This window comes from Cervus elaphus, chromosome 27 (genome assembly GCF_910594005.1).
Source record: "Cervus elaphus chromosome 27, mCerEla1.1, whole genome shotgun sequence".
NCBI lineage: Eukaryota > Metazoa > Chordata > Mammalia > Artiodactyla > Cervidae > Cervus > Cervus elaphus.
The window spans coordinates 59,940,702-59,964,693 of NC_057841.1; the positions used below are offsets into that span (position 1 = coordinate 59,940,702).

The 23,992-nt window shown below is 43.5% G+C and overlaps 1 protein-coding gene, 1 long non-coding RNA gene and 1 pseudogene across 6 annotated transcripts in view; all 3 read left to right on the plus strand.

Annotated features, from left to right (window-relative positions):
- LOC122684834 overlaps positions 1 to 8,539 on the plus strand; it is an 80,445-nt gene extending 71,906 nt beyond the window's left edge. The window contains exon 4 of one of the 3 annotated variants that reach the window (XR_006338164.1): positions 7,322 to 8,539. This is a non-coding gene — a long non-coding RNA (uncharacterized LOC122684834). Of the gene's footprint in view, positions 1 to 5,496; positions 6,202 to 7,261 lie in introns of those variants that run through there. The other 2 variants (XR_006338163.1, XR_006338162.1) reach the window with 2 other exon arrangements.
- Positions 8,540 to 12,767: 4,228 nt separating this feature from the next.
- Positions 12,768 to 23,992, plus strand: part of MALT1 (MALT1 paracaspase) — a 61,155-nt gene continuing 49,930 nt past the window's right edge. Inside the window, exon 1 of one of the 3 annotated variants that reach the window (XM_043889071.1) lies at positions 12,768 to 13,220. In XM_043889071.1, coding sequence (XP_043745006.1) covers positions 12,946 to 13,220 — 275 coding nt within the window. In that variant the 5' untranslated portion in view covers positions 12,768 to 12,945. The remainder of the gene's footprint in view (positions 13,221 to 23,992) is intronic. The other 2 variants (XM_043889073.1, XM_043889072.1) reach the window with 2 other exon arrangements.
- On the plus strand, positions 13,306 to 23,885 carry LOC122684609 (annotated as a pseudogene).

The window sequence follows — 23,992 nt, forward strand, 5'->3', positions numbered from 1 at the left end:
GTTCGCTGAACTTATACTGATAACCATTTCATGATGTATGTAAGTCAAGTCATTGTGCTGCACACCTTAAACTCATATAATTTAGAACAGAAAGTCTTAAATTATATCTCAATAAACCTGAAAGGAAGAATGATACACTTTATGTTACATGTATTTTACCAAACTAAAAATGAATGTATTTTTTAAATATATATTTGCTTTTCTTATGAAAGAATGTGCTATAACAGAGGGGCCTCCCCTCACCCCTAAGACAAATTCTGACCACGTAATTACAGCTATATGTCGTATTAGCTCTCAGAGACCCAGGTTTTGCAAAGAAGGCAACGCACTCTCTCACTCAAAACAATGCAAAATATTTTGGGAAACAAACTATATTGCCTGCATCTCCGGAAATCCCCTCCCAAGTGGCTAACCACAAAGGGAGGAAATATAACTCGATGAAACCAAAAGTTTACAGTCAAAACTTAGAGTCCCTATTACTTCGTTCTGTTCTAGAGCAAGGCAGTGCAGGCATGCACTTGGGAACGATGTGACTGATTGCAGCAGTTAAGCTTGCTCTGCTCTGGTCTTTATGCCATCATGTAGGCATAATCTTATTTCCAAATGTATTTTGAAGCAAATAGGTCTAAGGCATTCGATTAAACAGAAGCTATTTAAAACTCACTTGGCAGATCACCGGAAAACTCAGTTAACAGAATTAGGCAGTGTCCTTTGAAGAGCTCTGAAGACAGCTGGGGATGAAACTGTATTACTGTTGGTCAAACTGATACTACAAATAACCGCTGAGCTAGATTACCAAGTTGCCAATGCTACTTCCATGCAAAAAAGGAGGACACCCTAAGAGGAATCTACCATAAAATGCAGGAGCATCTAAACGCAAGAACAGGGGCCTCCCTAGTGATCCAGTGGTTAAGAATCCACCTTTCAATGCAGACACAGGTTCGATCCTTGATCGGGGAACTAAGACCCCACATGCCACAGGGCAATCAGAGAGCCTGTGTACTGCAACTGGAGAGAACCTGCTCACTGCCCCGAAGACCCACCACAGCCAAAATCATCATCATGATAAAATGAATAAACAAACGTCTCTAATCCTCACAATGACTGTACAAGACGTTCTTCCCATTTAAATAAATAAATAAATGCAAGAACAACCTATCCATTGAGTGAAGAGTACCATGCTTCCCAGAAGAAAAGAAAGGATAATTGATTAATGCTGTACAAATAAGCAGATGGAAATTATTTATAGTGATAAAATTCTTGGGGAAAATTCTACACAAACAAATTTTTCTAACCACCTAGTCATTATGATATCAAAGAGTATGCAAAGCTCCAAGTGTTGGCTCAATGACAGTAAATGACAGGTAGGAATAAAGGGAAATGCTTCTCAAGGGAGGAAGGTAATAAGCCTTCCAAGTCATTGCTATATATCATGAAGATATGTGAGCATTTACATCTGCAAGTTTATGGATATCGATGAGTTTGGGGAAATACCAAGTTAAGGAAGATAAATGTAACAGGATGGTAAAGTGAAATTTTCAGCTGAGGCCCCTGAGATGGACTTTAAGCTCTAAAGAGGTACAAGAATACTTAATAAAGGATTTATAAAGTAGATGACGTAATTTTGGAAAGAACCACTACACACCTATTAGAATGACCAAAAACTGGAACATAGGCAACACTAAGTGCTGGCCAGGTTGTGGGGCAACAGGAACTCTCCTTCACTGCTGTCTCAGTGTTAGTCGTTCAGTCGTGTCTGACTCTTTGCAAACCGCTGGACTGTAGCCCACCAGGCTCTTCTGTCCAAGGAACTTTCCAGGCAAGAACACAGGAGTGGGTTGCCATTTCCTACTCCAACGGATCTTTCCGACCCAGGGATTGAACCCACGTCTCTTTCATCTCTTGTGTTGGCAGGCGGATTCTTTTAACACTGCACCACTCGGGAAGCCCGTATGTCATTGAACAGTTGTCTAAATCTGTAGGATGAACGTATAACATCCAGAGTGAATTTTTTAAGGTAAACTGTGAACTTTGGGATAATGATGATGTGGCAGTATAGGTTCATCAATTCTACTAAATGTATCATTTTAATGAGTGATGTTGATAACGGGGGAAGCAATATACATGTAGGTACAAGGGGTATATGGTGGTACATTTGAGATTCGACAGATGCAAAAAAAAAAAAGCCCTCAGATAAGGAACTTTCCTTATCTGGCTAAAAGCGATAACTTCTGGGAAATAAGGCTCCCATAAATTCCTCTTCAGGGTGGATCTACCCCCAACAAGGGAGAAGCCAAATAAAACCTAACCCAACTCCCTTCTCCAGGGAAGGAACAAAGAAGTGGTTGCCAGGGATGAGGGTGGGGCAGGTAAACAGGTGGAGCACAGATTTTCAGGGCAGTGAAAACACTGTGTCTTATAATGATGGCTGGGTCACTGTGTGTGTGTGTGTATGTGTGTGTGTGCGCGCGCGTGTGTGTGTGTGTGTGTGCGTGTGTGCGCGTGCACGCCCAAAGAACAAGAAAGGCCACTCATACCTGCATAAACAAGCACTGTCGCAAACTTTCTCATCTCCTGTCTCTTGTCCTAAAACCCGTTTGTCTTTCCAAAGAAGCCTATTCGTTTGTTCTTCCCATAAGAAGACTTTCTCCCACTAAATTAGGTACATAGTTCTTTAGCACTAACCATTTAAGAGGCCAGCTATTTCCTTCGACGGTTCCCATGTGCACACGAAACAAACCTTTTCTCCTGCTGGTTTGTTGTTTACCAGTGTAATTCACAGGCCCCTGGTACAGCACATAAGAGGGTAGAAGGAAAGTTTTTCCCCTTTCCCTCACAGCAAAAAGGGAAAAACCTGTCCGCTCGGCCAGCTGCAGTGAAGGAAAGGGGACAACCACAACCAAGATGAGCGTGCCGCTTTCTCTGCCTCCCATTTCTGCTCCTGGCAGGGTCACTTTCTCCCTCTGTGGACCGGCTTCTTCCCCGCAGCTGGCAGGGACACGGCCAGCGGAGGGCTCACACTCATACCTCACAGGCTTGCCAACTGGGAGAGCCGGAGACCCTCTTCATCAAGTCGAAGGTCAGAAATCCCCAGGACTAGGCTTCCCTGGTGGCCCAGTGGTAAAGAATCCGCCCGCCAATGCAGGGGACATGGGTTCCACCCCTCGTCCAGGATGATCCCACATGCCTCAGAGCAACTAAGCCCAAGCACCACGACTGCTGAGCCCGGGAGCCAAAACGACCGAGCCCACAGGCCCTGGAGCCCGTGCTCCACAGCAAGAGAGGCCACGGCAGTGAGAAACCCTCGCCGTCACCTGGAGAGTAGGCCCCTCTCTCCACAACCAGAGAAAAGCCCTCGCAGCAGCCAAGACTCAGCACATCCAATATATAAATTAATAAAATTATTTTTTAAAAATGAAAGAAATCCCCAGGGCTTAAAGCAACTATGGCTGCTCTGTCACTTCAGTCATTTCTGACTCTTTGCAACCCCATGGACTGTAGCCCTCCAGGCTCCTCTGTCCATGAAATTCTCCAGGCAGGAATACTGGAATGGGTTGCCATTTCCTTCTTCATAAAGCAACTATACTCCAATTAAAAAAATAAGTAAAAAGTCCCCAGGACTGGCCAGTATTGGGGATCACACCTAGCTCCAGCCAATCATTAGGTAAATTAAGAAAGCAGATTGGTAAGAAACTGGGGGCTCCCATTGAACCATGTGCTGAAAAGCAATATTTCTGAGAAGAGAGTGCCACTCCAGGCAGACAGAGCAGTCCTTCCAAACAGCATGGTGAAGACCTCAGGAGCACAGTCAGGCCACCTAGATGGCTCCCTCGGCCTCCTGAATCCCCATCCCTCGGGCAGCCTGAGGACCTGGGCTTCTCCCCTAACACTGGGCTGGCAGGAGTGGATGAGGAGCAGCAGAATCCTGCCCTGGACCACAGCCAGTCGTCTGGAGCCTTTTTCAGCTTGTCAGTGCTCAGCTCCCGGAGGGCTGAACCCTTCTCCCTTCTGTGTCGCTCTATTCAGACCACTTCTGGACAGCGTCAATCAGCCCATGAGACGCCCGCGGCTCTCCCCTATTTCTCTAACATTTATCCCCACTCTGTACTCCCTCGACTCAGTGCCACTTGTCTTTGAAACCCAGACCCCAAATGAGCTGTGCCCAAATGAGCACTCCTCTTTGGAGTGGATCTTGGTCCAGGAAGCTATCAATGAGCGGGAACGGGAAGGGGCGAAGACCAGCCCTTGTTCCCCCTCGCCTGCCCGCCACCAGCCCTGTCTGCATATCCCGCTTCTGCTGAACCCCACTCTCCGCTGTTACCCGTGAAGGTGCCTCTGCACTTGTGCAGACAGCATGCCACGCCCTGCAAAGCTTTACAGAGATAAATTTAGACATAAAACAGGAAGTAATTCTCTGTGTTGCTGAGAATGATCTAAGAGAAGTTATTTTAAAGCTGAAGGGTGGGGGTTTGGTTCTCAGACAGTGTGGATCCCATTCACCAGGAGGGCTTGTTCAGTGACAGAAAGGGGTCCATGCCGTGAGTCTTCTTCAGGAGGTTTGGCGTGGGGCCTGAGAATTTGCATTGCTAAAAAGCAGATGCTGTTGCGCCCAGGCCCACACTTTGAGAACTTCTACAGCAGAGGCTTAAGAAAAGAGAGAAACCCTCTCTAGGCCACAAGGCTCTCATGTGAAATTGAAGCTATTGGCCAAAGTCAGCTAACGTGCTCTTTAGGGCTAACTTCTCATGAATATCGTGTTAATCGGATGACCCCATATGTACTTCTTCAGGCTATTCTCGTTTGCGGTTGTTGTTCGGTCGCTAAGTCATGTCTGACTCTTAGCGACCCCATGGACTGCAGCACGCCAGGCTTTGCTGTCCTTCACATCTCCTGGAGTCTGCTCAAACTCATGTGCTTTGAATCGGTGATGCCATCCAACCATCTCATCCTCTGTCACCCCCTTCTCCTTTAGTATGAAATAATTATTGGTTATTTTTACTAAGATACCATAAAAATTTCTAGGCGCCTCAGTGCTCCCAATCTATATACAGATAGTATCTATATCTATATATATTTACTGAAGTTTTCTAATAAAATTCATGAGTTGCTCAGTGAAAAGCTTAAATTATAGAATTTTTAAAAGATTCTGTTGATGTGGACCATTGTTAAAGTTTTTATTGAATTTGTTACAACATTGCTTCTGTTTTATGTTTTGATTTCCTGGCCACAGGGCATGTGGGACCTTAGTTCCCCTAGCAGAGATTGAACCTGAGGTCCATTGGTCCGCCTGGAAAGTTCCAGGGCAAAGGTCTCTTGATCGAGATACTCTTAACAGCCCTGGCTCTTTGGAATGCTGGCTAGATAGGTCAGCTCTGTGCCTCTCTTGGGGAGAGGGAGGAATCTAAGTGGGACCAGGGCTGGGCGGGGGGGCTAGTGCCCATGTTAGAAGCTGGGGGAGCCAGATGCCTAGAAGAATAAAAAGCCTTTCTCCCTTAGGAATGAGCCAAATAGTTGGACCTGTTTCTCCTGGACCCTCTGCCGGTTTGCTCTGTTCTCCTACTTTTAACATTCTGACTGTAAAGGGAAAGAGAAAGAATCAAGTGGCCTTGAAGAAGTTGGCCCTCTGACTCATCAGAAGCTCCTTTCCCACCATGCCCTTGGTTTCATCACTGTCTGAAATGGAAGTGCTAGTTCTCCAAAGGTGGAATGAAACACTGAGATCCTGGACTCTCCCGAGAGCAGTGGGTCTCACCTTGGTTTCGTATTAGAAACAGATGGGAAATTCAAGAACAAATTCTCAGGGACCAGGCAGCATCGCCAAGCCAATTAAATTAGAATCGTGGGTGTGAGCCTCAGACCAATATATTTTAAAACTCCCCAGATGAGCCTAATGTGTAGTCAAGGCTGGTTGCTACCACCCTGGAGACTAAGCTCCCTTCTGAAAGCTGGCTGTGCAGTCAAATCACCTGAGGGACTTTTAGAACTACTGTGAAGAAGAAGAAGAAAAAAGCAAAAAACGTAAAGAAGACCTCAGACCAATTAAAATCAGATCTCTGAGGATTGTGGCCAGGTATCAGTATGTTTTTAAAGTTTCTCAGGTTTTTAAGTTTCCTTAGTGTGTATGTGGTAAACCATATAAAACACAAAGTTTACCATTTTTAACCATTTTTACGTAAATAATTCAGTGGGCTTCCCTCAGCTCAGTTGGTAAAGAATCCGCCTGCAATGTGGGAGACCTGGGTTCAATCCCTGGGTTGGGAAGATCCGCTGGAGAAGGGAAAGGCTACCCACTCCAGTATTCTGGCCTGGAGAATTCCAAGGACTGTATAGCCCATGGGGTCACACAAAGTCGGACACGACTGAGCGACTTTCACTTGTCACTTGTCAATTCAGTGGCATTAAGTACACTCACAATGTTGTGCAACCATCACCACTATCCGTTTCCAGAACTTTTTCATCATCCCAAAGAGAAACTTCACGTTCATTCAACAATAACTCCTCTTTTCCCCAGCTCTGCTAACCTCTACAGTATTCTACTTTCCGTCTCTATGAATTTGCCTATTCAAGGGACCTTCTATAAATGGAGTGATACAATATTTGTCCTTCTCTTTCTGGCATATTTCACTTAACATAATGCTTTCTAGGTCCCTCCATGTTAAAGCATGTGTCAGAAATCCCTCCCTTTTTAAGGCTACCTTACATCGCATTGTATGTATGTAGCATGTTTTGCTTTTCCATTCATCTGTTAATGAACATTTGGGCTGTATCCACCTTTTGATTCACTGTGAATAATGCTGCTACAAATATTGGTGTACAGGGGTCTGTTTGAGTTGCTGCTTGCAATTCTTTTGGGTCTATTCCAGAAGAGTGATTACTGGATCATATGATGATTCTATGTTTAACTTTTTGAGGAACTGTGAGGCCCTTATGAGATTCTTATGTGCAGCCAAACATGAGGAGCACTGCTGTGGTCAGCATCCTTCTTACAACCTAAGAGAGTACTGATTAGTATAATAGTTGGTAAATACTATTGTATTAATTTCTTCATAAAGTACATCACAGTCCAACGCGATTGTTAGTGTCACAAAGTCAAAAGACTTGGGTGGATTAACATAGCACCCTTTCGGAAACCCCAACAAAGTGTCTCACGGCCATGAGAAACGTCACATCAATTGCAGTTCCTACCTTCCATTGAAATGCATGCCTGGTGATTTGCTAGTGCTAATCATTGACGTATCAGCGCTTCTGATTTGCTCTGTAGATAATAAATGATTGGGCTTCCCTGATGGCTCAGTGGTAAAGAATCTGCCTGCCAATGCAGGAGACACGCGTTCGATCCCTGGTCCAGGAGGATCCCACCTGCTGCGGAGCAACAAAGCCCCAACTATCAAGCCTGTGCTCTAGAGCCCGGGAACCACAACACCGAGACCACCTGCTGCAACTACTGAAACCCACACACGCTAGAACCCTGCTCCGACACAAGAGAAGCCACTGCAGTGAGAAGCCTGTGCACTGCAACGAAGAGTGGGCCCTGCTCGCCACAACTAGAGAAAAGCCCTCGCAGCGACCAAGACCCAGCACAGACAGAAATAAACAAAATCATAAAAAAGTTAAATGACTGGAGTTAGAGAAAGTACATTAGACCTGATTCAAGACTTTTCCTATTGTAATGCCATATCTATCTTGACACCTGGTATTGTTGCTCAGATATGTTTTCTTGACTAGGACAGAGAAAGTGGCAATGTCTGTGGGAGTGTGTTGTACATGGGAATGTCTTCCATCTCACAGAGCGCTGCTAAACTAGCTGCTGACAGCCTCTCAGGAATTCCTTTGTATGTGAGGAGGTTTTTGTTTTCCCTCTCTCTTGCTGCTCCACATGGTACCTTCCCCTCCATAGTTTCAACCTTCCTTCTTGCTGCCAACAGACTACTCACTCACCACTCCCTTTCTTTGCCATAAGCAGATTGTATTTAGTCAACCTTGTACTCTAAGCACTGGCTTCCCTGGTGGCGCAGTGATAAAGAATCCACCTGCCAACGCAGGAGACACAGGTTCAGTCCCTGGATGGAGAAGATCCCCTGCAGGAGGAAATGGCAACCCACTCCAGTATTTTTGCCTGGGAAATCCCATAGACAAGAGGAGCCTGGTGGGCTGCCGTACATGGGGTCACAGAGAGTTGGACACGAGTTAGTGACTGAGCACAAATGCATGTACTCTAACCACTCTAAGAAAGAATTAACAAAGATGTAAAATGTAATGGGTATCCTAACTAGCTCGTTAATCTGGGTTATCTCTGCCTTTGACTAAGGTATTTTGCAACTCTGAGAGATAGAAGTTGTAAAAAACTGATAGTAATGCAAATAGTTCTTGATTATAAATAGATAAATTCTGTTGAGGGAAGGTTCAATGGATTTCCCTCCTCCACTGTGGAAGAAGCTGCTTTGCATCTATTAAGCTAATTCATTTCAACTCCCTGCTGAGTTTATATATTGTTTCCTTCATTCACTAATGTGTTAAGTAAAATCTTTGACTTGTGTTCATTGTACATTTGTTGAGAGTCATGGTTTCAAGTTTCTTATTTTTAAAAAAAACCCATCTTATCCGAAATCTGAAACACCCAAACACCAAGTGTTGGCCAGGCTTTATGGGGCAACAGGAACTCTCATTCATTGAGGGTGGGAATGCAAAACGATCTAGCCACTTTGGGAAACAGTCTGGGGTTTCTTACAAAACTAAACATAATCTTATCCAATGATCCAGCAATCACTCTCCTTGGTACTGAGAGGAGTTGTAAACTTATGTCCACATGAAACCTACACAGAGATCTTTACAGAAGTTTTATTCACAGCCGTCGAAACTTAGACACAACCAAAATGACCTTCAGTAAGTGAATGAATAAACAAACTGTGATACATCTAGATGACAGAACATTATTTAGCACTAAAAAGAAATGAGCTACCACGCCACGAAAAGACACGAAGGAACCATAAATACATATTAAGTGAAAGAAGCCAATCTGAAAAGGCTGTATGATTCCAACTACATGGACTATTCTGAAAAAGGCCAAAATATGGAGACAGTATAAAGACCAGTGATTGCAAAGGGTTGGGAGGGAGAAGGGATGAATAAGCAGAGCAGAGAGGATTTTTAGGAGAGTAAAAACACTCTGTATGATAACATAATGGTGTAAACATATCATTATACAATTGTCTAAACCCACAGAATATATAACACCAGGACTGAACCCTAATGTAAACTATGGACTATTACATGTCAGTGTAGGTTCCTCAGTTGTGACAAATGTACCACTCTCATGGGCCATATTAAGAATAAGGGAGGCTATGTATATGTGAGGACAGAAGATACGTAAGATATCTTTATGCCTTCCTCTCAGTTTTGCTATAAATCTAATACCACTCTATTAAAAAAAAAGCAGGCTTAATAAAAACAAAACAAAATGAAAACCATCCTTTAACAGTATTTGGGCCAGAACATGGCACAAGGCAGGTATCGAATAAACATTTGTGAATGAATGAATGAATGTAGACAAGTGAATGTAGTCTCTGGCATGGATGTTTCATCATGAAGAAAGACTATGGAATATTAACACATACTTGGCTGCTATTCCAAAGTTGAAACTGAAATGGGAAAATCCCCCCAATCCTTTGGGAGATGGTGGCAAGAAGGGGCTGCAAGGGAAGTGGAGAAACTTGTGTCAGAGGGTAGACTGCATGGACTCACCACAGAGGATGAGTCAGAGGTCACAAAGGGTGCTGGGCATGGAATAAAGCCAGAGACGGAATGCCAGTTAAGTCTCCTTTCCCTCTGTCTTATACAGATCCTAGGACCTCAGAGTTTTCTCCTGCACTGGGCTTTTGAAAATCTGTCCAGATATAAAATAATGGCATTCTGGCATTTTTAGCTAGAGTACACTCCCTAGTCAAATTGTGTAAAGGAAAAAAACTATGTCATCTTCCAGATCTGTGAGTGTTTCGAAGATGACATCAATGGATTTCTATAGAATGAAACCACAGACATCCTGCAAATTGTCTGGATTCACAAAGCCCTGTGTCACTTTCCACTAATGAGGAAGAACTGCCAAGTATATTATCTGTAAACATGCATGAACTTTCAAGGCGCATTTAAAAGTCAGATCTCCACTCTGTTTTACTCCTATCTTTAACGAAATATAATGGTGAATACAGAAAAGGCAGTTGAATTACTGCTTACTATGTTTTTCCCAAAATTAACGTGGCAACTTTGAGAGTACTATAAAACTACATCTACTTCTCCTAGGCACTTTCTATGCGTACATATTACTTCTCATTTAATTCTCATAACAATTGTTTGAAACAAGTACTATTATCTTCTACTCTTTACAAATGTGAAAACTGAAGCTGAGAGGTTAAGTAATTTGCCTGAAGTCACACCATTCATGACTGGCAGCATCAAAATTCAAATTCAGGGTTAACTCTAAAGGTCACATTCTTTTCTACTGTACCATCATGCCCCATAAGGGAACCCTAGGAGTGAAATTACATTAAAAAATATTAACATTTGATTGGGAGGTGGAAAAGATCAGTTATAAAATGTAATGTTAGTCCAAGGTACAGTTTGGAGGGTGATGGGTAGAGTGAATGCCTAGGATATAAACTTTTTAGGTGAAAAACGGGGCCCTGACTAGAGTGAAACGAGGGAGGCACTTGTCTTGGGGCAGAGAGGAGAAGCAGGGAGGGGGTGGGAGGTCACAGACATTATCAGTACCCAGCTGGGCTGTATTGGATAAAATGTACTTGATCAGATTGGGGAGGTTACCCACAGGGTAATGAATAAGCAGGTGTACAAGCGAAAACGTGCATGTAGCACACTTTTAAAAACTCCCTTGAATCTCAAGTTTAAAAGCCTAGAGGACTAAACCAATAATGATGAGATAATAAAGACCAGAAGAACTGATTTCCATAATTGGTACCTGCAAATAATAGACTAATATTTTTTCACTGACTGAGGACAAAACCAAAAGACACTAGGAGTAATTGAAAAAGGTTTATCATGTCTGAGTATGACACAAGCATTTGCACTTGTAAGAACAACAGCCAGCATTTATAATCTACTACCGACTCAACGGACATAAGTTTGAGTCAACTCTGAGAGATAGTGAAGGACAGGAAAGCCTGGCGTGCTGCAGTCCATGGGGTCGCAAAGAGTCAGACACGACTTAGCAACTGAACAACAACATCATGCTAAGCAGAGTTAACTGATTTACATACATCAACTCCTTTAATTCTGGTAACAACTCTATATATGTGGTCAAGGAATAGCAATTAGCCAAGATGGTGATGGTCAGGCCCTCTTGCCCACATCTTCTCGCTCTTGTCCCATGTTCTGTAAACATGACTTGGCATGATTATGTAACAGCTGGCATCATTTATAGCAATGCCCATGGGCATCATGATGTACTTGCTTGGCCACATGCCACCTTTGTTCTGTATACTTATATAAGCACCACCTGAAACAGCCCGGGGAACTGTCCATGTCTGCTTTCTAGCCGGATCAGCCACTGCAGATAAAACATGTCTGTAGCTCCTATTGCTCCTTGTATTTTCTTCCAGCTTCCCTGCTCATGCCTTCTATACCGTGGGTTCAGACAAAGAGTGAGACATACACTATTATACTTTCATTCCCATTTTAGCACATGAGGCAGAGAATTAAGTAACTCATTCAAAGTCATAAAACTAGAATCCAGCATATCTTCTTGGATCCAAAGGTTGTACACTTGGTCTTATACCTCACTTCTGAACCCTGAACTTATTCCGAATTTTAAAAAATCACCGAATAGTGACAATAGAATATGATGGAGACTGTATGGAGCAACCACGTTGACAAAAAGTAGAACCTGGATGTCCAAATTACTGCTACGGGAAATCCTGCTGTCCCCGTGTGATGCAAAAGTTAACACCACAAGAAATTAGACCAGGAAGCCTGCTGTCTAGGGGATACCTGGCTAGTCACACTTCATTAAGTTGCTTGCTCGCTTTTGTCCCAAACTACCCTCTAATTTTCAATGGGGGCAATGGCCTGGAACGTTGCTAAGTGACGGAAAGCGCGTGCAGGTGCCGCCTACGATTGTCATTTCATCTGTTCTGAAGCCTTCCAGGGAAGGGCATCCAAAGTGGCCTGCTTTGATTTAGGACACTTGTGGGTGGCAGTCTGACTCGGAGGAAACCAGATGACTCCTGCTAAAAACAATCATTTCCAAGATTTAACTAAATACACCACAGCCCAATTTTTTTTTTTTAAGTCTAGGCACAGATTTCAGACAGTTTCCATTAAGTATCTGTCTGGATCTGTAGCCCTACTTCCCTCAGCATTGCCATACACAGCTAATCCGAAAACGAGGACGCCTTCGCTGAGGTGGCCCAACGCGGGCGCCGGTGTCACTGAGTCAGCCGAGCGCGCCTCCGGAGGAGCAGCCGGCCGGGCGACGGAAAGCGGCGCGCTCGCTCCTTGACGCGAGGAATTCCTCCTCCCACAGCCTTGGGAAGCCCCTACGCCGCAGGCTTCCTCGTCGTAGTAGAGCCGCCCGGGCGTAGTTCCTCCGCCGCTTCCTCCTCCACCTGCCACAGCCCGGCCCTTCCCGCCCAGCCTCGACTCCACCTCCCCTGCATTTGAAGGGCGCGCCTCCGCGGCGACGGCGCTGAGGAGGCGGCGCGGGGGAGGTGGTGGGGCGGTAGGGGGCGGTGCGCGCACGCGCGCGGTAGGCGGCCCCGCCCCCGCCTAGGCCCCGCCCCCGGAGCGGCGGGCGCCGCCAGCCAGCCGGGCTCCCTCAGGCAAACCGGTCTTGGCGGGGCGGGGAGCGGTGCTTCCTCCTCAGAGCTCCGCGCAGCGCCCTCCGCCTCGTCCTTCCGCCCCTGCCTCCGCGGCGCTGCGGCGAGCGGAAGGCGCGCGATGCGGCCGGCGGGAGCCGCGGCCGGCTTGGGGTCGCCGGCGCGGGACCTGTCGCTGTGCGGGGAGCTGCCGCAGGCCCCGCCGCCCCTGATCTCGTCGCCGCCGACGGCCGCGCCCTCTGGGCCGCCGCTCCCCGCGGCAGCCGGCGCGACCCTCAGCCGCCTTCCGGAGCCGCTGCTGCGGAGGCTCAGCGGGAGCTTGGACCGAGCGCCCGAGGGCCGGGGATGGAGGAGACTGGCCGAGGTGGCGGGGAGTCGGGGGCGCCTCCGGCTCAGGTGCGGCCCCGGGACCCCGAGGGGTGGCGGGGTCACGTGGGGCGGGCTGGGGCGGGGGGCGCCGCGGGCTGGGGCGGACGCGGCGATGGGGGGCTGGGAAGCCTCGGGGCCGGGCGAGTGGTGCAGGCACCGCCGGTTGGAAAGGGTGAGGGAACTTGAGTTGCCTTCCAGGCGGAGAACCTGGACCCACAGAGGTTCTAGGTTGGACTCCGGTCCTCCACACCCTTTTCCTACTCTCGTCCTCTTGAGCTGAAAGACATCGGGGTTAACCAAGAATACCAGGAAAGGTGTCCGGGGACCATTAGTTTAGGGCTGTCATTCCAGACAACTTCAAATGCACAGACCTAGATGAAGACCCGAGGAAAGTTAGGTAGGCTTCGTGCGGGTAGAGAGATGGCAAAGGTGAAGGGTTTGAGATGCAGGAATTCGTGAGGCTTTAAGGTCGAGAGAAGAAGGATGGTAGGAAAGACTGAAACTAAACTCGCCGTCTTCCTCCAGCAAACCCGTTTGATTTCACCGTGAACACTCAAGTGTAAGACCGTTTTCTTGGAACTGAACCTCAGGCTCTCAAGACTCCTTTACACGCTTAAAAATTATTGGAGACCCAAAAGAGTTTTTAGTGTGGGTTCTGTATGTTACATGCATACAAACATAGATTGATATTTATTTACCATATTTCTAATTTAAATTTATAAATTAAAGTTCAGAATTTTTTTAATATTTAAAAAGAAGAATTCATTGCATGTTAACAGAAATGACATATTTTTATGGAAAAACAAACTTTTCCAAGACGAAAAATGTTAGGAAAAATGGCACTGTTTAGCATTTTGAAAAACCTCTTGAATGTCTTATCTTAATCCCAAACAACCAGCAACTTTTTTTAATTTTTTTTTTAGAACCAGCATCTTTTATGAGCTTCTACATACAGTCTGTCACAGGTCAGGGAACACTGGACACTCCAATGTGCACTTCTGAGAGAATGAGTGAGAAAGATAAATAACATCTCAGTAGTATTTTGAAAAATTTTGACCTTGGGGATCCTGTGAACAGGGTGTTAGGAATTGCAGTAGGGTTTCCCAAAGCACACTTGGGAAGATCACTGTTATGACCTGGGTCTGCCTTGAATCCCTTAGCAGTTTTTTAACTTTTCTCATGACTAAACTTTGTCTTGTACTGTAATTATTTGTACATGTCTTTATAAACTCCTCGAGAACAGGAACCATGAGGTAAGATCCTATGTGTTACACATAGAACCTCTCTTAGACACTATAAATCTGAATTGAGAGAGGAACCACTCATGCAAAATTACATTTTTTAAGTGCCCAATTTTGGCAGAAAGTTTCAGAAGATAAAAAAGATGTCAAACATTTAGCTCCTACTCATAAGGGCTTGGGCTTCCCTGGTAGCTGAGCTGGTAAAGAATCTGCCTGCAATGCAGGTGACCCTGGTTCAATTCCTGGGTCAGGAAGATCCCCTGGAGAAGGGATACGCTACCCACTCCAGTATTCTTGGGCTTCCCTTGTGGCTCAGCTGGTAAAGAATCTGCCTGCAATGCAGGTGACCTGGCTTCGATCCCTGGGTTGGGAAGATCCCCTCTAGAAGGGAATGGCTACCCACTCCTGTATTCTAGCCTGGAGAATTCCGTGGACTTTATAGTCCATGGGGTCACAAGGAGTCAGACACAGCTGAGCGACTTTCTCTTTCACTTTCATAAGGGCTTATGCAGTGATAGACTGTTATTCTGAGACATTTACAAATAACATGCTAAATGCTATGTTGCAGGTGATAATAACAGCAGGTTTTTATCTTTTATTAAGTACTTAGTATGTATACCGACATCATACTATGTGTTTAACCCTCACAACAACCTTGCTTTTCAAAGAGTTGGGGGTTAAACCTGAATAATGATGCTTTGGGAATATTTGGCTGTTTAGAGGGAGTAATGATGTGAGGATGGAATCAAAAAGTGGTAAATTTGCAAAGTGGAGCAGATAGATGGCATACTATTTTTTTTTTCCCCCTGTTCTGGGAAAAACACTGTGCTTTTGGCTGTTCCAAAAAATCCAAAATACATACATACAGTTATCCTAGGTCTCTGGGTTTCTGAATTTCTAGACTTAAGATAAAAAGTTGTTTTTGTTTGTGGGTATGGGGCAGGGGGAGCTGGCTTGGGTCAGATTACCAAATCTGTGATTGGTTAATTTGTGAAATTAACTACTACTCTAGTTAGGGAAGCCTCTAGCCTTTCATAAAGAGGGTTCTCCGAAGTGAGCACTCCTATTTGGCTATGAAGGACAGAGAAGAACCTCAGTAAGGCCCTGCCCCTGATGAAACAACAGATCGAATCAAATAGTAGTGCTTACCTGACATCAGGTGTTCAGTTTTCGTCCCCAAGCCTTCAGTTGCCTACTTGCATGCTAAGTCGATTCAGTCATGTCCTACTCTTTTTGAGCCTCTGGACTGTAGCCCTCCAGGCTCCTCTGTCCATGGGATTTTCCATGCAAGAATACTGGAGTGGGTTGCCATGCCCTCCTCCAGGAGATCTTCCTGACCCAAGAATCAAACCCTCATCTCTTACATCTCCTGCATTGGCAGGTGGATTCTTTACTGCTAGTGCCACCTGGGCAGCCCAGGCCTTCAGTTAAATTTTGTTACAGGTTACATGATGGTATTCACTTTGTTTGAAGAACTGATGGAAAATTCGGAGGCCACTTCTCTGGTGAAGGGAGTGTAGAGAGAGGACAGCTGCCCAGCCAGAGGAGACCAGCAGCAAAGGGCGTGCATTTGTGGATGCTCGGGATGTCACAGCGGGAAGTCTGCTGGAGACAGATGGACCAGGATTCCAGGATGGTGAAGGTTAGCTCAGAGTAGGTTAGTTGTGCTGGGGAAAGTGGAGGCTACCCTGAAGGTTGGAGAACTGGAGAACATTAAGCTCAGATATCTATTGAGATCAAAAGAATTAAACTGACTTAACAAAAGGTTACTCCTGAGAACTTGGGAAGCTGGGGAATGACAGCTTTTCTGTTGGGGAATGATGCTTTTTCTTTTTAAAATTAAAATAGTTATTTTCCTTGTTGTTGTTTAGCATTTTAAAGTTATTCTCATACTGATGGAAAAAGAGCATCTATGATTTTAATAGTAAAAAGTCCTACAGGCATTTCTCTCAAGTGTCAAACCCAGAAATGACAGTGAGTCTAGTCCAAATGGATAGCAGTTCCCACGAGGGTATGCAGTGCTTTCCTCAAGAGTCGCTGCTTCACAGACATAGAACCCCAAAAGGTTGCCTATTCTGTTTCTTTTCACCTTTTTTCCTCTGTACAACTTGCCTCAGACCAGAAAAGAACTTAGTAAATAAGCCACAGGAGTTCTTTCTCAACATTCTCAATGAAGAATGTTCCCAGATGGTTGTTAGTGATTCAGGGTGAATCCTTGCATATAGTTCAGTTTCCCAAAATCATGTATATTTGGGCGTGCCCTAAATGTAAGCCCAGACCTAGTTCCAGTCCAGTGTTGACTTTTCAGAAATGCACAACATGAGAGTTGTGAGTTATGTTTTATTTGGGGGCAAGATGAGGAACTTAATCCAGGAGACAGCATTTCAGATAACTCTGAGAAACTGCTCCCAGGAGATGAGGAAAGGAGCCAGCTTATATAGAAGTTTTGCAACAAAAAGCAGGCAGTTTGAACATGAAAAGATTATTGTAAATTAAAGACAACCAGATGTCCCAAGTTACGGAATTTAGCGCTTTCCTATCTATTGGAAGGCTTCCCTGGTGGCTCAGCAGTAAAGAATCTGCCTGCCAATGCAGGAGACACAGGTTTGATCCCTGGGTCAGGAAGATCCTCTAGATGAGGAAACAGCAATCCACTCTAGTATTCTTGCCAGGGAAATCCCATGGACAGAGGAGCCTGGCAGACTGTAGTCCATGGGATCTCGAAGAGCCAGATGTGACTTGGTGACTAAACAGCAACAGCAAGATGTATGGGAAGATGCAGGAGTCTGGGTTCAGGGAAATGATTGCTTTGGTACGCGCCTCAGCTGCCTGGGCCCAGTGTCCTGTGTTTTCCTCACCGGGAGCTCCCCTTCCTCAGGGCCTGCCAAGGGAGTGGCTGCAGTCTGGTGGCCGCTAGATGGCAGGTAGTCTTTCTTCCCTGAGTTCCCTCAGGGCTCACCAGCACACCCTCCTTGGTGACTGATGCTGATGACTGTGACCTCCTTCGTTCACTGACAGGGCGGGAAATACTCCGTCTCTCACTACACTCACCTAGTATTGAACACCCTGTGCTGTTATCAGTGTAGATAAACAGAGGTCCTGAGCATCTTGCCCAGGCTAGTGAATCCTGTGGGAGACATGGAACACCTAGCTTCCAAATGGCAGAGCTCTCAGGAGGCTCTAATGCCAAGTAAACTCCAAGAAGGAGGGAGCTTAGAAATGGGGCTGTGGAACGTGGACCAGGGAAGGCAGTCAGCCACCACTTATTTGCCATAAGTATGGAAGGTGCTCCTTCAGCTACAAAGTCCTGCCCCCGAGCACTTTATGAAAGGTTTCCTGCCTATCTCTTCAGTCTCTGCCTCTTGATCTCTGGGTTTTGGAATGCCTGAGGAGTTAGGCATTGTATCTCTTTATCCGAACTTCTTCATCTAGTCCCTACCTATCTTGGTGTTATCCTTAAGTCTCATGGCTCTGCATATATATTTAGGTTCACTGCTCTCAATTAATACCTTAAACCCATAGCTTTGCCTTGAACTTGCAGTGTTGATCTCTCAGTGTAGATCCCAGTGTAGTGTAAGTGTACATCTCCTCTTGAATGACTGACAGACATCTTAAATGCAGCACATCCAAAACTCAGCATGCCCTCCGCCATGAACCTTTCTCTTCTGTCTCTCAGTGAAAGGCAGCTACATCCATCCAGGTGCTCAGGCCAAAACTGCAGAGTCATTCCTGACTCCACTTCTACCTACCTCATCCACTGAGTCAGGACATGCCTTCTGCCAGCCCTCCAGTGTGTGTCTAGAACCCAAGGTTCTCTGTGACCAGGCTGGGCCAGGCCACTGTTAACCTCTCATCTGCGCTGTTCCAGCAGCCATCTAACTTCTCCGCCTCCTTCTTTGCTCCCCACCCCAGTCAGCTCTCTTCAGAGCACTAAGAATCCTTCTTTGAAAACATTAAATCAGGTCTCATCCTCCCTTCCTTTAGAGCTCTTCCAGTGGCTTCTCTGTCTCAGTAAAAACACCATTTAACTCCCAGTTAGCTCTTGAATTGGCCAAAAAGTTCGTTCGCGTTTTCCTGGCAGATGTTACTGAAAAACCCCAATAATTTTTTTGGCCAACTCAAAAACATCTTCCTCTGTGGCTCTGTTCTAGTCACACGTGCTTTCTTGCCCTTCCTTGAAGACTGTGGGGCCTTTGGACTTGATGTTTGCTCAGCCTGAGATGTTTGCCTTTATCTCTTCAAGTGTTTGATTAAAACTCACCTTCTCACAGAGAATGCCAAATAGCATATGATATCACTTATATGTGGAATCTAAAAAAGTGTAATACACATGAACTTATTTATAAAAACAGAAGTAGACCCACAGAAAAAGAAAATAAACTTACAGTTACCAAAGAAAAAGGAGGGAAGGATAAATTAGGATTTGGGGATTTAAATATATACTATCATACAGAAAATAGATAATCTACAAGGAGTTATTATATAGCACAGGGAACTGTATTCAATATCTTCTATTAACCTATATTGGAGGAGAATGTAGAAAAAAGAAATATATATTTGTATATTTATATATAATTGAATCACTTTGCTGTAACTCTGAAACTAACACAGCATCGTTAATGAACTATATGCCACTGGTGATCCAGTGGTTAAGACTCCATGCTTCTCAAGCAAGGGGCACAGGTTAAATCCCCAGTCAGGGAACTGAGATTCCACATGGCCACATGCATGCCCAAAAAACCACAACAAAAAATGAAAAGATCGTACCCCAATATAAAATGAAAAGTTTTAAAGTGATAAGAAAAAGTTTTTAATTTAAAATTATTCAAATGAACTTATTTACAAAACAGAAATAGACTCACAGACAGGGAAAAAAGACTTACTTATGGTTACCAAAAGGGAAAGGAGGGAGGAGTAAGTTTGGAGTTTGGGATTAAAATGTACACACTACTATATATAAAATAGATGATCAACAAGGACCTACTGTATAGCACAGGGAACTATACTCGGTCTCTTATAATAACCAATAATGGAGGAGAATGTAGAAAGGAATATATATATATATTTGTATAATTACATATAATTGAATCACTTTACATCTGAAACTAGGATAGCATTGAAATCAACTATATACCACTGAAAATTTTAAAAACAAATAACATTGATTACATTTTTTTAAAAGGTCACCTTCTCAGTGAAGTCTCTTCTGATCACACTGTTTAAAATCATCTCCTCCATCCGCTGTCCTCCATTACCTGTCCCGCTGCTTTGCTTTGTTTTTCTCTAAAGTACTTAGGACCATGGGACGGATGAACACTCAGACCTCTGTCCCTCTTCTCTAGAAAAATCTGGGAGGGATTTTGTTTGCTGTTGTAGTCTCAATCCTTGGCAAAAATGGCCTATTTTAGGTGATTAATAAATAGTTATTGAATTAATGAATAAGGATTCTCAAGTGTTAATGTACCAAGAAGAGAAGCACATGACTGTGAAAGCAGTACCAAGATTTGTACCCTGAATGGTGTAGAATATGTTCTATTTGATTACATATTTTTTAAAGTAAAATATAGTTTTATTTAAAAAAAAAACAAAGAACAGGGTAAACCAAATGTGTCTGCATTAAGCAGAATATAAAAAGTTCACTGAAAAAAAAAGTTCAGAGGTTTCCAATTCCACATTGCAACTAACCTTAAAGAAATTACAACTTGGTGGGTTGATAGTACCAAATAAAAATATCTATAATTATCTGAAAAAAATACAGAATTTTTTTTTTAAGCAAAGTCTATTTGTTTCAGTAAGAAAACAGTGTTTTTAATTAAATCAGAAATTTTAAATTAGGGCTGGTAGAAACCACTTCAAAGCTCAGCCTTACAGGAATGTAACTAAAAAAAGGAAGGAAAGAAATATTGCGTATATATAGACATCATCTTAGCTGATAGCCGGTGCCCGTGTGGAAAAATCAGTAAAAGGAAAGGAGATACAGCACCTTGTTTTTCTCCAGTGCCTATTGTATTGAAAGAGAAGTTGTCGTCTGCTTCAATGTGATTTTTCTTCGTTTGGAGGGGGGAGTAAAATGGTTTTTAATTCTCTCCATATCAATATAAAGATTAATTAAAGCATCATTTGGCTGCATTTGACAAGATGACATCTTAATTTCATATATCAGATCTTGATAACCTTTATGAATCATAAAGTGTTAAACATAGAGCATCCATGTTTTTGTAAATTTCATATTATAATTATTTGAAAAATTGGTAATACTTAACATTGAATCCAATACTGGTTCCTTGACTCAGGCATTACCTGGACTAGTACAGAAGCATTTTACAAAATAGAGGATCGACAGGCATCTTCAGCTTTTGTTTTTGTAATCATCACAATTACCATTATTTCTTAAAAGAAAGGACACTTTGACACTTAAAAATAGGAAAGACAATCTTAGAGTAAAAGATGATCTTATTGTCCTTACTTTTATGATTTCACCTTGGACTTCAGGTTGTGCCTCAAACTGGGAACAGTTGACCTGGAACATTGTTGTTGACATTTTAACAAGGATTAGTTTTTAGTTTACTTCAGTTACTCAAGTCGTGTCCAACTCTTTGCGACCCTATGCATTGCTGCATGCCAGGCCTCCCTGTCCATCACCAACTCCCAGAGCTTGCTCAAACTCATGTCCATCTAGTCGGTGATGCCATCCAACCATTTCATCCTCTGTCGTCCCCTTCTCCTTTTCTGCCTTCAATCTTTCCCAGCATCAGGGTCTTTTCCAGTGAGTCAGTTCTTCCCATCAGGTGGCCAAACTCTTGGAACTTCAGCTTCAGCATAAGTCCTTCCAATGAACACCTAGGACTGATCTCCTTTAGGATTGACTGGTTTGATCTCCTTGCAGTCCAAGGGACTCTCAAGAGTCTTCTCCAACACCACAGTTCAAAAGCATCAATTCCTCAGCACTCAGTTCTCTTTATGGTCCAACTCTCACATCCATACATGACTACTGGAAAAACCATAGCTATGACTAGACAGACCTTTGTTGGCAAAGTAATGTTCTATTATTTGGCTTTTTAATATGCTGTCTAGGTTGGTCATAGCTTTTCTTTCAAGGAACAAGCGTTGCTTAATTTCATGGCTGCAGTCACCACCTGCAGTGATTTTGGAGCCCAAGAAAATAAAGTCTGTCACTGTTTCCATTGTTTCCGCACCTACTTGCCATGAAGTGATGGGACCGGATGCCATGATCTTAGTTTTCTGAATGTTGAGTTTTATGCCAACTTTTTCACTCTCCTCTTTCACTTTCATCAAGAGGCTCTTTAGTTCTTTGCTTTCTGCCAGAAGGGTGGTATCATCTGCGTATCTGAAGTTATTGATATTTCTCCCGGCAATCTTGATTCCAGCTTGTGCTTCATCCTCCCGGCATTTCGCATGAGGTACTCTCCATATAAGTTAAATAAGCAGGGTGACAATATACAGCCTTGACGTACTCCTTTCCTGATTTGGAATCAGTCTGTTGTTCCATGTCCAATTCTAACTATGACCTGCATGCAGGTTTCTCAGGAGGCAGGTAAGGTGGTCTGGTATTCCCACCTCTTCAAGAATTTTCCACAGTTTGTTGTGATCCACACAGTCGAAGGCTTTGGCATAGTCAATAAAGCAGAAGTAGATGTTTTTCTGGAGTTCTCTTGCTCTTTCTTTGATCCAACAGATGTTGGCAATTTGATCTCTGATTCCTCTGCCTTTTCAAAATCCAGCTTGAACACCTGGAAGTTCACAGTTAACGTACTGTTGAAGCCTGACTTGGAGAATTTTGAGCGTTATTTGCTAGTGTGTGAGATGAGTACAATTGTGCGGTAGTTTGAACATTCTTTGGCATTGCCTTTCTTTGGGATTGTTATGAAAACTGACCTTTTTCTGTCCTGTGGCCACTGCTGAGTTTTCCAAATTTGCTGGCATATTGAGTGCAGCATTTTCACAGCATCATCTTTTAGGATGTGAAATAGCTTAACAAGGATAGAGTATTAAATATACAAATTTTTAGCTAGAATATTAGTGATAGTAAACTTTAGAGGATACCACCAAGTTACCAAAACAGTAGCTACTCAAAGAAATTTTTAAGGAAAAGCTAAAACAGTTTTATAAATAAGCATAACTGAGAAATTAACCTTAGTATTCTTTTAATATTCCCATTTTTTTAATTATAATAAGAGCTAAATTTTATTGAGTCCTTTTTTTTTTTTTTTTTTTACTGTTTTGCAAGTCATTTATTACATTTTAATCTTTTAGTTACAAGCTACATATTATGTCAGTCTAACCCAAAAGGAAAGTAATCAAGAAAAAAATTATGGGCCACTGACCATGTGCCAGACACCATGATTCAATGACCATAGTCACACTCTGAGTTACAGTGAACATCATTTTCAAATGAGCAATCTTAGACTTTAAAACCACCTGCAGTTCTCTGGCCAGTAAATCTTGAGGTGGGATTCAGAAGACCCGGCAGGTTAGACCTCACAGTCTCTGTAGAAATATCAGCTGCCCCTGCCGCTTGCCTCCCAGTTTCACTGAGGGGTCGAGGATGTCACCTGTCTATTTTGAGATTAAAATGTAAAGGAAGAGTCAAATAACCAGAATCTGAACTTTATAATTCCAGAATTACAGAGTTTTTGAATTGCAAAGGAATTTGGAGATCTTCTAGTCAGGGGCCCTTCTTTAAAGAGGAAGCAAATGAAACTCACAGAGAAAAACTGATCGATTCAATTGAGCACTGTTTATGTGGCACATACTGTGCTAAGTACTTTTTACATGGATTGCCTAAATCAATTCTAACAGTCCTGTGAGGTAGAATATTAGTGCTGAAGTTATTTTGGTTGGATGCGTGTTTTTCTTTATGAAATAACCAACCTTATCACAGAATTATAAATCTTGGGTGACCATTATATTGTATAAATGCTATGGCAGCCTTTTACTAAAACTGGTCAAAATGAATGTTGATTAAGAATATTTTAAGCCAGATGAAAGCTTGCTCACTTTGTCTCTGCCATAGCTGCAGTACCATGTTTATGTTTGACCCCTTCCATCCTGGGTCCCAGGCATTTCAATTATGATTAAAATTCACTCGATAGTCTTTGTTATAAATGATTAATATGAGCCAGACAAAATTTTTGGTATTGAGGAATTAAGACACATATTGGGTTGGCCAAAAAGTTTGTTCGGATTTTTCCGTAAGATGTTACAAGAGAGGGCAGCTGCTGGAAGCCGTGAGGCACAGATAAGGTGTTCCAGGGTGAGGGCCTTGCACGGAAATTGGACCCCAAGGAGGTGAAACGGAAGATGCTCGAGGACGGCGATCTCCATATAGAACTTCCTCATCTGTGTGGCCCCGCTGTAAATCACTCCTTTTATCTTAAAGAAGTTGGGCAGCATACAAAGAGTGAACATCACATATGAATGCATGGTATGAAGAACTTGGTTACAGCTTCTACTCCTGTCTGCAAATGAATAGGCCCAGAAAGATGTAAGAGACTCTTTGATTGAGTGGACATAAAAATTTACTTGTTAAGAACAAGT